The sequence below is a fragment of the Dasypus novemcinctus genome, chromosome 9, assembly GCF_030445035.2.
Source record: "Dasypus novemcinctus isolate mDasNov1 chromosome 9, mDasNov1.1.hap2, whole genome shotgun sequence".
Classification (NCBI taxonomy): domain Eukaryota; kingdom Metazoa; phylum Chordata; class Mammalia; order Cingulata; family Dasypodidae; genus Dasypus; species Dasypus novemcinctus.
In genome coordinates, this window is record NC_080681.1 from 62,446,477 (window position 1) to 62,460,713 (window position 14,237).

The window sequence follows — 14,237 nt, forward strand, 5'->3', positions numbered from 1 at the left end:
ATGAAAGTGGCAGAAAGACTAGAAAATGTATTGCCCCATAGAGTGAAAAATATTAAGGCCTCACAAAGAGCATTGGAAGCTTCACTGATTGTAAAAATGAGCAAGTTGGTGATCATCAGGGTATATGTTTAATGTTTGGAGACTCATTCCTTGGTACTCTGCTGGAGGTGGAATGCTAGCTGAAAGGGAGTGGTAAGGAAGGAACCTACCTCTTCACGTACACCACATATTTTGTGTGTATGTAGGTGAGCTTCCCAGTTTTCCAGGTGCAGGTCATGTTGCCTGAATATTCATAAATGATGCATGTTACATTGTCAGGAACATCTGGTGGATCTGCAACAAAATATATCACTTAGATTTAGATGTTGACATAAAAATCATAAAATTCTTTACAGTTATGTGCTTAACTGTCAGAATATTGCCCCTAGGAATGAGCACATGACTAAAGATGAACCAGTTCTCCAAGGGACTTTTTCTGGAGCAATTGGAAAAGAGGCAAACCCTCCCCCCCCCCACCACCGAAATTGCCTTCTCTGAGTAATATGAGCTTAGTTGCTTGTGGATATCTTGCTGTCATAGTGGAACAATCTATTTAAGAATGAAGGCAACATAGGAGAAAACAAAACTCAAGAGATGGGAAAAGATGAAAGTTCTGATGACATTGTTTGAATCCGTGGGGCCTCTGAAACCTATGAAACTCCTAGTTCTAGAGTTGCATCTGGAATTTTTAATGTAATTCAATAATAAATAACCAAGATCAAGATGAGAAAACTGTAATGGAGTGCCCAGAGGGAGTTGGCTTACAAGATGCTCTAATTCCTTTCATGAACCACCCCCATCATCCCTCTTTTCTGCCAAGCCTATAACTAGACTGAAATCCCAACAAGGCCCGAAAGATGAGGTATGATGTGTGATCCATGAGCAGGTATGCTGCACTCCAAAAATATTGCATAATTTTTATAATTTATATAGAAATAAGTCAGGGGAATATGAGTGGGAATGGATTTAAAGGAAGTGAGATAATGGTGGAGGGAATATAAAGTTGGATGGGGCTGAATTTATTGCTATGGGCCCACTAAGCAGGCATTCTAGATTCAGTGTTTTAGCTTGAGACATTAGAAAGGGTTCTAACAGTTTGTTCAGGTGGTTGGCTGAAGCATAGACCAAAAGGTGGCCTACATTATCTGAAGTCAAAATGCCAGAACTTGCCTGGTATAATGTAGATGAGGGGGATCCAAAGACTTAGAGAGACTGGAATCTTAGAGTGGATTTACTATGTAAGACCCACTAACCCACCCCAGGAATGTCTAGAGGACAGACCTTTTACCAAAAATTGAAGAATAAATTTGTGAGAGCAGTTCCAGCATCCCTGAAGAGCTCTGTGGGCACTCTTTACTTTAGGTCAGATATTACTATGGGAACTGCTACCACTGAACTTGGATCCTTAAATACAGTGGGGGTAATCCAGATCCTGGATTGGCCAAGTGCAAACCAAGTGGCAGCACGTTAATCGCCAAAGAATTTACAAAGATATTATGGCTACCATACTGGACAGCAGAGTCAAAGCAGTAATCAAAATAGTATGACTTGCAGAGACATGGCATTGGCTAGGTGATCATGGGGTACCTAGAAGTGAAATAGATGAGCAGTCTACTAAATTCTTATGAGTTCTGTATAAGCCAGAAGAGTTCTACATTAAGTAAACAGAAGTCTAATTTTAATCACAAAAGCAGAGTCAAGGCCCCTCAACCAATTCCCTAACTTGAGGCAGTTTACAGATCCAGAGCCTCTTGAATAGAGGGAAGGCTAAGTTCCCTTGGGGAAGGGTCTTGCTACCTGCCAAAAATTACTTTTAATTTTCCATCCCCTTCCCAAAGGGATTTATGATCTTTTACCAGGGTGACAGTGCATTGGGGAGTAAAGAAATGATTGGGCATTTCAGGGATTATTAGACATTGGCTTGAAACTGACCTAGAAAACAAGTTATCTGCTTCCAATATACAAGGGAGGGATAGACATAGGATAAACAGACATTGGATAAACCATAGGGAGAAATTGGAAAGAAAATGCCTCAAACAGTTATGAACACATGCAGGGCATACTTTATTAGATTTCAAAGCCTGAGAGTCATCTATAGAAAGATGGTTTCTTCTCCTCAGGGCCTCATGGGGGCTTACCCCTTCCAAAGGCTTGCCTTGTTGTCAACTTCTCAGTTCCACCCTCATCAAGCATCTGGATGGGGCCAAGCTCTAGACCTCACCCTCCAAGAACATTGGGGTGATGGCCACACTTAAACCCAATCTCTGGGTCACAGCCTCAGTCACTTAGTACAGTGGGGTGGTAACCTAACTCTCTAATCTTTGGGGAATGTGCTTCACCCTCCCTGTATTCTGGGGTGGGCAAACTCTCCCTGAACAATGGGCTGGAAGTTCTATCTTCTTCAAATGCTGGGGCAAACTCCCCTTTCTGCACACATGGATGGGGTCCCTCTCTTTGCCCAAGAAGATGTGTTAGGTCCAGACCTCAAGTTCTATGGTTTTCTTCTTGAGGCTGTTTTTCCTTCAATCTTTCCCCTCCCTGTCCCTTTTTCTCCAGGCTGGCAGTGGTTTCATTCACATAGATCCTGCAGTTTACAGGGACCCAAGCCACCAGACAATAACACTATCCACTTTCCTGGACAACTGCATTTCTAATCCTAACTTACAAGGAGATGGCTGGCTGGTTCCAAGTTTAGTTAAGTCCTCAGATGGGGCACTATCCTCTGGGGACTTGTTTTCCTGAGGCTTGGGATTCCCCAAATCATCAATTTCTGGTTTCTTTGTGTCCAGTAGTTCAGGTCTCAGTTTATCCCTTTCCTGTCACATTTTGCTATAAACTGCAAGGAGAAGCTAGTCCAGATTTTACACATTTATTTGGAAATCTCCTCATCTAAATCTCCAAACTCATCAATTTAAAATTCTGCCTTCCATCTATCATCAGTAGTCAATTTTGTCAAGTTCTCTGCCACTTTAAAGCAATGATCAATTTCTTTCCAGCCATCATTTCTGCCTAAATCCTCATTGGAAATATCTTTACTGTCCACCTTCCCACCAACATTCTCTTTAAAGCAATATAGGCATTTTCTATCAAGCATTCCTCCAAAAAATACCCTTTACTCATTATAAAGCAATTCCAGCATCTTTGGTAATTGGAAGCAGCATGACCCCACTCTCAATAGCAATTTCTGACTTAGTTTGTCAAAGGGCTGATGATGCAAAGTACCAGAAATGGGTTGGCTTTTATAATGGGAAATATAGGAGGGGGAAAAGTTCTGAGACTGTGAAATGTCCAAATCAAGGCATCAGGAGATACTTTCTTACCAAAGTCAACTACTGGTGATCCTAGCATCCTACCACTTGATGAAGCAAGATGGCAGCTGATCTCTGCCAAGATCCTTGTCTTTTCCTCTGGGGTCACTGTCTCACAGAGCCCAGCTGTGGACAACCAGGCATAGAACTTGTCTCTTTCCGAGCCTCTTCACTTTCTTAGTCTTAGCCTCTCCACTTTCTTCCTGTGTTCAGCTGTGGCCTATCGGGCATATGGCTTGTCTCCTCAACCAATTGCTGCTCTGTGGGCTCAGTCCCTCAGGAGCCTCTTTCCACACCATTGTGCTCTGCTAATTCCAGACTCTGGGACCACTCAAAGCCTCTAGGGACTTCTGTTTTCCTGCCATCCTCTCTCTGACATGGCAGGATCTCTGTGTGACTCTTCCTTTGTCTCCTTTTATATAAAACCCAACAAAGGGTGGAGACTCAACCAAGTCAGGCCTTACTGATGTAGTTCAAGCAAAAGAAATCTAGGCAAGTTATCTAACGTGAATCAATAAACTTAAAGGGTACCACACCAACAGAAATAGATTAGTTTAAGAACACAATCTTTTCAGATTCAAAAAAGAACTTCAAACAGTCACACTTAACAACTGGCAGAATCCCTATAGTATTAATCATTCCCTGACTTGTGGAGCAAAGACTATTATGGTGGGAAAGGCTAAGTGAAAGCTGCTAGAACTGTCCCTATCTAATAAGATAGTAAATCAAAGGCAATGCTGGATTCCTGGAGGAATTGGAGATATTAGTGCCAACATCAAGGACTTGAAGGATGCAGGGGCGGTGATTCTCCTCACATCCTCATTCAACTCTCCTATTTGGCCTGAGTAGAAAACAGATGGATCATGGAGCATGACTATGGCTCATCATAAATTTAACCAAGAGATGACTCTAATTGTGGCTGCTATTCCAGATGTGGTATCATTACTTGAGCAAATCAACACATCCTTGGCACCTTGTATATGGATACTGATCTTGCAAATATGTTTTTCTCATTTACTGTTAGTAAAGACTACCAGAAATAGTTTGCTTTCAGTTGGCAGAACAATATTGTCCAGTAATACAGCTTCACTGTTCTACCACAACGTATACCAACTCTCTGGCCCTATGTCATAATTTAGTCTGCAGGGAACTTGAACACATTTCCCATCCACAAGACATCGCACTGGTCCATTATATTGATGACCTTATGCTGATTGGACCTTGTGAGCAAGAAGTAGCAACTACTCTAGACTTACTGATAAGGTGTTTTCTGTCAGAGGATGGGAGATAAATTCAATAGAAATTCAGGGGCCTTCTTTCTAAGTGAAATTTCTTTTTGTCCAGTAGTATAGGGTATGCCAAAATACACTTTCTAAGGTGAAGGATAGGCTGTTGCATCTAGCTCCTCCTACAATGAAAAAAGAGGCATGACACTAGTTAGCCTCTTTGGATTCTGAAGGCAACATATTCCTCATTTGGATGGGCAACTCTGGCCCATTTACCAAGTGACCTTAAAAGTTGCCAATTTTGAGTGGTAACAAGAAAAAGAAGAGGTTCTATAACAGGTCCAGGCTGCTGTGCAAGCTGCTCTGCCACTTGGGCCATATCATACAGCAGATTCAACAGTTTTGGAAGTTTCAGTGGCAAATAGAGATCCTGATTGAAGCCTTTGGCAGGCCCCTATAGGAGAATCATGGTGAAGACCTTTATGATTTTGGAGGAAAGCCCTCCCATCCTCTGCAGATAACTACTCTCCTTTTGAGAAACAGTTTTGGCCTGCTACTGGGCTTTAGTAGAGAATGAATTCTAAACCCTGGGCCACTAGGATACCATGAGAGCTGAACTGCCATCATAAACTGGGTGTTGTCTGACCTGCCAAGTCATAAAGTTGGTATGCATGACAGCACTCCATCATTAAATAGAAATGGTATATATAAGATCAGCCTCAAGCAGGACTTGAAGGCATAAGTAAGTTTTATGAAGAAGTGGCCCAAATGTCCATGGCCCTCACTCCTGCCATATTACCTTCTTTTTCTCAGCCTGCAACTATGACCTCTTGAGGAGTTCCCTAGGCTCAGATGACCAAAGAAGAGAAAACTCAGGCTTAATTTACAGGTAGTTCTACATGATATATAGGTACCACATGAAAGTGGATAACTGCAATACTACAGTCCCTTTATGGGATACCCCAGAAGGGCAGTGGTGAAGAGAATTCCTCCCAGTGATAAGAAGTTTGAGCAATAGACCTGGCCATTCATTTTGTTGAAAGGAGATATGGCCAGAGGTGCATTTGCTTACTGATTCCTGGGCTGTCACCAATGGTTTGACTGGATGGTCAGGGACTTGGAAAGAACATGATTTGAAAACTGGTCACAAAGAGTTCTGGTGGGGAGGTGTATGGACAGACCTTTCTGAATGGGTGAAAAACATGAGGATATTTGTGTCCATATGAATACCCACAAGAGGAAAACTTCAGCCAGAGAGGATTTTAATAATCAAGTAGACAGAGAGACCAGTCAGCCTCTTTCCCCAGCAACTCTTATAAGTCACCCTCTTTCCCCACCCACTCTTGTCATTGCCCAATGGGCTCATGAACAAAGTGGCCGTGGTGATAGAGATGGAGGTTAGGCATGGGCTCAACAACATGGACTTTCTCTCAAGAAGGCTGCCCAAACCGCCAGCGGTGGAGACTAACACTTAGTCCCTGATATGGCATCATTCCCCAGGTGATTAACCCACTATCTAGTGATAGGTTGATAATGTTATATCACTTCTATCACAGAAGTGGCAGCATTTTGTTCTTCCTAGAATAAACTCATATTTCAGATCCAGATTTGCCTTTCCTGCACACAATGTTTCTGCCAAAACTATCATCTGTGGACTAATAGAATGCCCTATACACTGCCACGGCATTCCACACAGCATTGCTTCTGATCAAGGAACCCGTTTCATAGCAAAAAAAGAAGGGATAGGAACAGGGATATGCTCATGGAATTCACTGAGCCTACCATGTTCCCCATCATCCTAAAGTGGCTGGATTAATAGAAAAATGAATGGCCTTTTGAAGACTCGATTACAGTGCCAACTTGGTAGCAATACCTTGTATGGCTGGGCCAATGTTCTCCAGGAGGGTGTATATGTCTACATCAGCATCCACTCTATGGTGCTCTTTCTCCCATAGTCAGAATACACGGGTTTAAGAACCGAGGGCTGCGGGGGCAGGGGGAGGGGGGAGGGTTGGGAGTGGGTTATATGGGAACCTCCTATGTTTTTGTTTTTATTATGTTTTTTAATGTAACATTCCTTGTGATCTATATTAACTTAAAAAAAAACCATAATAAAATAAAATAAAATAAAAATAATCAAGGGCTAAAAAATAGGAGTGGTGTCACTCACTACTACCCCAGTGATTCACTACAAAATTTTTTGCTTCCTTCCCTGCAACCTTATGCTCTACAGTTCCACTGGTCTTAATTCCAAAAAGAGGAATGTTTCCACCAGGGGACACAACAAAGATTCCATTGAACTGGAAGTTAAGACTGTAACTAAACCTTTTTGAGCTTCTCATGCCACCATGAACAGGCAAAGAAAGAAGTTACTATACAAGTTGGATTGATGGACCCTGATTATCAAGGGAAAAAATGATTGCTAGAACACAGTGGAAGTAAAGAAGAGTATGCCTGGAATACAAGAGGTATCTTAGGGCATCTTTTAGTATTACCATGCCCTTGGATTAAATCAATGGAAAACTGCAACAACCCAGTCCAGACAAGGCTACTAATGGCTCCCAATCTTCAAGAATTAAGGTTTGGGTCACCCCAGCAGGCAAAGAACCATGACCAGCTGAGGAAGTAGAAGAAGGTAGTTATATATACAGGGTGTAACCACATGAACAATTGCAGAAATGAGGATGGTTATGGTTATGAGTATTTCTTCCTTGTTTTGTTATGGATATGTTTGTACACATACATAAAACAACTATTTTCGTTTTCTTCCCTATCTTATGCCCTTATAACATAAGTTGTATAAGTTGTATTTAACTTACAAATTTAAGAGTGAATATTAGCCAGGACTTGCATCCTTTTCTGGAGAAATAGTACATTTCTGGTGGTACACAGAGCAGTTGAATTATATTTGATAAAGCTATGACTGTTGTTTTTAGAGGTTAAGTATGGTTTAAGGAAATGGGCGTAGGTGTGAAATTTACAAGGGATGGACTGTGATGACTAAGTACATAAGTAAGCTTGGCTATGTTATGTTGTCCAGTTGTTTGGTCAAGCAAATACTGGCTGATTGTTACAGTGATTTACAGCTTCAGTCAGTTGATTGCATCTGTGGCTGATTATGTCTACAATCAACAAAGGAGACTGCCTTCAGCAATGAGAGGAATCTCCTCATCCAATCAGATGGAGGCCTAAGAAAGAACTGATGATTTCAGCAGTCAGAAAGAAGTTCTATCTCTACTTCAGCAAGCCAGCTTCTCCCGGAGAATTCATTGAAACTTTCATCAGAGTTCCCAACTTGTGGCCTGCTCTATGAAATTCAGACTTGCCAACCCCCATGATCACATGAGCCAATTCCTATAATAAATCTCATAATATTTACAAATATATATTTGTTTAGGGTATACAAATAAAGCCTGTAGGTTCTAGTTCCCTGAAGAATTCTGACTAACACAGATGGTTAAAATGTAGCCAAGAATATTTAACATTTTATATAAACAATGAAGTAGAAACATAACTTCATGTATGGTTTATTTCACAGTTGGTATTTTTAAATAAGTAAATACATCTTGATTAGTTTGGCTCTGATAGCACAAACATCCCATAATATATACATATTTAATTACATAAGGATTTAAGAAGTGTTTAAGATTATGGCTAAAAACAGAAAGTTTGAAAATTGCACATTAAAGCACAGCACCTTTTAAAAATGTTTTCAGGGAAAGCAATGACTCATTTTTCTTGTCTCTGTGCTTTATGATTTTTCACCAGTCTAAAAAAATAGCACATAATCATTTTGTTCAACACAGTGATATGGTGACATTGTGAAGTTCATAAGACAAATATCCTGTGACCAAAGTGATCCAGCGAAAGCAATGTGATTTCTAGAGTACCACAAAACCCCTCAAAACGCCTTTCCTGTCCTATTTAAATAGAAAGTTTTGTATGCTGAGAAAGCAGAGTGCAAGAGCATAGCCAGCTCGAATCCTGGGGTTTGAGTAAATTCTCATCTGGCAGTTACTTTCTCACACTCATAACCAGAGGTCTATGTAATGAGTTATAACTCGCAAAGTAAATAAATGGAAAGAGTAATGTTCTTTCTAAGCAGCCATCAGCAGAGAATACAAGTATTTCTAGTATGTTGTCCTAGAAGGGGCAGAAAGTCCATACCTGAACCTAAACTTTACCTGGTGTTATGTTTGGGGGCAGAGGCTGGGAGGGCTGCTGGGAGTAATTAGTTACACAAACTGCAACATAAGGAAGGAGGTGATACTTCTTTGCCTCCTCTCTTCCTCTGGCTTAACCTAAAAACTAACCTTTCTCCATAACTTAGAATTTGTTTGCCCTCTGAAGAAACTGTATATTATCTCCTCCCACCCCAAGGGTAAAGTAAAGTATTTAAACATTGCAAGTTGTTTATGTTTCCTGAGGATGTAGACAAGCTAAGGAGTCTTCAGATACCTGATAAGATGTCTGACTGGTTTCAATTCCCACAATTTAGGGCAAGTTTACCCTGTTCTTAGCTGAAGGCATATATTAACCAACTTCATTCTTTTTGCCCCCAAACTTACTATTTTCTTTCTTCCACTCAGCTCTACCACTTCCTCTAGGTATCTCTTTTGAAAAGCATGCAAGATCAGGTACTCAGAGCTAAGTAGGACAATGTTCTTATTCTAGAACAAGGGAGCTTCTTGCTTTTCAGGACTGCTGTCTCTGGTCTGGCTCTTGCTATTTAAGGTCTGGGGGTGAGGATAAAGCAAGGTATATCGAAACTCAGGTTTGTTTTTTGTTGTTTGTTTTCAGAAGTGTGGAGTAAGGTAGCACAGCAAAGACCCACAGCCTTCCGTTTATCACTGAACACGGGCCCAGGTGCCATAGAGAATGAATCTCTGGGTTAGACCGGGCTGAATTTATCGATCTATCCTTCAGAATAGGAGAACCAAGAATTAATATATAATTTTGAAAGTCAGTCCATAATGTTGTAGTAATAGAAAGGACTTCGGAATACTATGAAAGCAAACTGAAGTGAACCTGTATTTTTAATATTAACACGACTATAAATTTTTTTTTCTTAGTTAATAATTAGAGTAACAAATAGTGAGTAACCGTGGGATTAGGAACATCTGTTTTATCAAAAGAATGCATTTTTAAGGGCTTAATGACATTGGTGTTATACTTTAAAATGTGCTTTCCAAAAAATTACTGAAATTCAGTGCTTACTGAAGCCAGTGTAATTAGCCTCATTTTATAGACTGGGAATTGAGGCTCAAATTGGTTGGGCAACTTGCCCAGGGTCACACAACTAGAAGGGCACGTAGCAGGAACACAAAGCAAATCCTGCAACTGCTTTTAACTCCAAACCTTAATGTTAACATTTCTCCATGGGACCTGCTCAAGGTTGATAATAATAATTTGAGAAAAAAGCAAACAAAAAAAGTGAAAAACAGATGAAAAGACAACATTTTGAATCTGAGGGTGCTGGCTCTCAGATATGCCGTGGTCAGTACAGGCTAATGTTTAAAAATTATTTTTTTGTATACATTTGCAACATTTTAAAACTTGGAGATTTCACATTAAAATTTCAGAGTTCTGACTTCAGTAGCATAAAAAGATCTAGTAATACTTGGCCTTCATGAATGTTGGAGCAGGCCAGGAGACTAAATATATACTCCCCTCTCTGCACAGTTCTCACTACCCTCCTTAACTAAGACTTTACAAACCCAGTCCCTGAAGACTTTTGAATTTGCCTCCCCTGTATTAAACCAATCCAAGAAGGGAACAATATTAATTTGATTCTATTTTTTAGAAAAATTATTAATTACCAGTTAACTGTTAGACTGCCTTTCATTTGGATTTTGAACATGCCCCAACACTTACATCCAGAAAAAATGTCTTCTCCACATATCAGTGTCTCTTGAAAATGTCCAGGACATTCCGCAGTACAATGCATAGAGGCATGGGGTTCCAGAAAGTTGTTATACCAAAGCTGAGCAGTTGTTTTATTAATCCTTGTAATTTGAAATCTTTCCTTGATGCCGTTTTTATAAAAATAAATTTTCCTTGGTTGGCAATTCTTAATTGCTGCTTGGCAATATATAGAAATATTCATGCCCATCTTTAAAATTGTGGCTGGTTCTACTCGGATATGGCCAGAGCAGTTTATATTTGTAATTCCTATAAACAGATAAAATAATAAGTTATTTGTAAAAGATTAAAACAGAATATTCAAAAAGATGCTGTTTTATGCCGTCACATTTTAAATGTATTATTTTCTATTAATTAAATGGTTTCCTTTAAAAGAAACCATTTTGGGGCTAAGTGTAGTTTTTTAATTGATTAGTTGATAACAGTGTAATTTTGCTATGTTTCTGTGGACTTTCAGCAGCATAAGATTAGACTCAATCTTTAAGCTTCTTTAATTGTCTCAGGAACAAATATAATGAGCTCTTGTAAAGTGAGAAGGTATGGAGCTATGCCAGTTTCCAAAAGTAAAATTAGAAATAACTCTGGGCACTGAACCCCATTCTCTATTCAATCTTTCCTTCTTTTATAGATAAAGGCTAATTACCTGTAGATTGGTAAAAATCTATTGTATGATAACCACTTAAAATTCATCATTAGTATAATAATATAGGGAAATGTTCAGACTATGTTGTTAAGTAAAAAAAAAAAAAGCAAGTTGCAAAACAATGTATTCAATATAGACCCACTGTTAAAAAGAAATAAAAAGATGGATAGGTAGATTAAAGAGAAATACACTAAGACATTAGCAATGATAATCGCTGTTAGGCTATTTTTTCATTTTTAATTGTATATCTCTGTTTAAAAAATGTTTAATGAAATTTTATAGTAAAAATAATAACTTAAAGTCATTTTTATAAACTCAAATGACAATGAAATATTAATGAAATGAAATTCACATCAAAGCAAGCATACTAAAGTTTCTATAAAATTTATTATAGGCTTTTCCTGGAAATACCTAAATTAAAATATTTTAATGCCTTATCAAAACAGTAACAATTAAAGCTCAGCATTCAATAAAAGACTGTATCTTTGGAATACAAAGTTTAAAGAATTTACTTGTTGTATAATATAAATGTTGTTGAATATTTGCATTTATCTAATGAACATTTACATATAAACTATAAATATTTAAATGTTGAAGCAGTGATAAAAATATTTACATAATCAACAGGGAATTAAGCCAAAGACAGAATAGGAAATTTTAAGAAAGTATTTGGCTTTAAATAAGTTCAGCAATTCAAGTTTAGATAAACTACATTTCCAACATCTTGAAGAAATACATGGACACCATATTGGAACCACTGTGAGTAGTTTTTGACAATACATGGAAAATATAAAAAACATTAGGAGACATGATTTGGGAAAATGTTGTCCAGGTTTTTAAAAAATGAAAGAAAGAATAATGCCAGAAACTCTGGACCATTGAACTGTACAACATTTAGGTATGGATTCTATATCAGTCTTCAGCAGAAGTCAACATGGATTATATAAGAATAAGTCATACCAAAATGTGCTAATTTCCCTTTTTAACTGAGCCATGAGCCATTAGGCTGATTGGTCAAAGGAATGCTAAACATAGTATTTTTTTAGTTTTAACAAAGCTATTGAAAAGGGGTTACATAATATTGTAGTAGAAAACTTGGAAAAAATGTAGTCTGGATGATATTAAAAATATTCATGGAAGGTTGAACAACAGTAGAATGGATAGCTGGAAAGTCTCTAAAGTCATGTCATAGGCTCCTGTGCTATTTGTTATGCTCAATATGAATCAATTAAATATATATTATAAACAGAAGTCCTACTTATTGGCAGATTTCAAGAAGCTGGGGAAATCAGCTGGTGTTTTATTTCCCCTGAGCCTTTTTAGATAGTTGTTTGTTTGATTCAGGAAGTGTCCTCGATGATCCAACTGGAGTTGTCCAGTTGGCTATATCTACAATATCATTTCCCAACCTGGAGAAAAATGTTTTGCTTTTGTCTCTATTCTAAGTAATTTGTGTGGTCTGCGAAACTCCCTTTAAGTTATGGAACCCTGCCTTCGTGTCGTTTGTCTCCCAATGATTAAATCCCTGACTTCTACCCAGGACACTATTGCCCCCAACAAAAACTCCCAAATGTGAATTGTTACCCTGCATGAACTTCGGGTGATTCCCTCCCTCAAAGCTGCCTATACCTGTGTCTCAAGACTCTGTGCTACTTCACAGTGCCAGATACTTGTATGAATTATAAAATGGGAATAATAACACATAATATTTCTGCACAATGCCTCGAAAATAATAAACACTCAATATTTTATGTGTTGAGTAAAAGATAGAGATAGATGTTCAAGTTACTATACCTCCATGACACCAGTTGAAGAATGTGTAAAGAGCTATTATCACATCCCATTGAATTGTGACCTGATTCATGACTGAAAGCAGGAAAAAGCCATTTATTCCCCTCTGGAAAAAAAAATGAACATTTTAAATTATAGTGGTTTAATAGAATAATAAGAATCATTACATTTTTTCTATCAGTTATTATTCTCTTTGATAGGAACCATTTTTAGGAAGGCAAGAAGGAAAAAAAGAAGGGAATTAAGGAAGGGAATGGAGGGAGGGAGAGGGCAAAGAAATGTCACTGGTGTGCGAGGAGGTATGGTAAGTGGTGAAGGTAAAGCAAGAGATTGGAATTTCATATCCTTCAAAAATAACTATGAATTATCTTGGTAGAATATGTTGATGCTTGGATAAAATACTTTTCTTCCTACACTAGTCATTCTCATCAGAAATCCCCTTCTTCTGCTCTAATTCTTCTCCTGACCAGAATTAGGCACCTATCATGCTCTAGAAATGCCTATCTTTGAAGAGTCAAAATTTCAGAACTTCCCAAGGCAAAGGATTTGAAATGAAGAAAGAGGCAGTGAGATAAAAGCATATGTGCTATTACCATTTAAACCAACAGGAAATCCTTTTACCAGTAGACATAGCAAAGGAAACACATTATATAAATTAAAAACAACATTGCCATTTGTTTACAACAATAGTTTACAATTATAGTTACTTTATTCTTTTAACCAATTATGTTATTAAATGTTATTAAATAACCAATGTTATTCAGTAATCTTTATGTTTAATAAAGCCTGTACTTGAGTCTTATAGAACAACAACAACAAATCAAAATTCATGTCTCATCAAATATCTGATAAAAATTTTAAAAGTGGGGTCCTCATGACTCAAGTGTATCAGGATCTCTTTCATCAATAACCACTGCACCAGAACTTATAAGAGAAAGCAGTCAGCTCATGTATTTCCAAAAGGAAGCCCAGCTGTCTTTAATATTTGGATAACCATTATCTCTTTACCTTTCCATCTGTTTGAAGCACCTCATTCCACTTCAGAGCCAGTCTGCTGCTCTTGTTGGCTGTGACATGGTCTTCTTTCCCCACTGCCTTGCTGTCAATGATCACTTCAGATTTTCAGCTATGAGGCAAATGGAAATGTTAGCAGAGCCCTGACCTACATTTCAGATTCTTGAAGAGAAACTCATACTGTCCAATTCGAAATGACTAGCTCTCATGTCAGTATTTGGGAAAACCCAGATTACTTAAAGTGAACTGCTTTGTCAGTACTTTTTTCTCAGCTTAATTTTTAAGTGTCTGTCT

At 38.3% G+C, this 14,237-nt stretch overlaps 1 protein-coding gene across 1 annotated transcript in view; it reads right to left on the reverse strand.

The window, feature by feature from the left end:
• IL23R (interleukin 23 receptor) overlaps positions 1-14,011 on the reverse strand; it is an 84,123-nt gene extending 70,112 nt beyond the window's left edge. The window contains exons 1-4 of the mRNA XM_004483684.4: positions 13,938-14,011; positions 12,933-13,035; positions 10,448-10,744; positions 210-333 (exon numbers count right to left, since the gene is read on the reverse strand). Of these exons, the coding sequence (XP_004483741.1) occupies positions 210-333; positions 10,448-10,744; positions 12,933-13,002 (491 nt within the window). The 5' untranslated portion in view covers positions 13,003-13,035; positions 13,938-14,011. The remainder of the gene's footprint in view (positions 1-209; positions 334-10,447; positions 10,745-12,932; positions 13,036-13,937) is intronic.
• Positions 14,012-14,237: the final 226 nt, after the last annotated feature.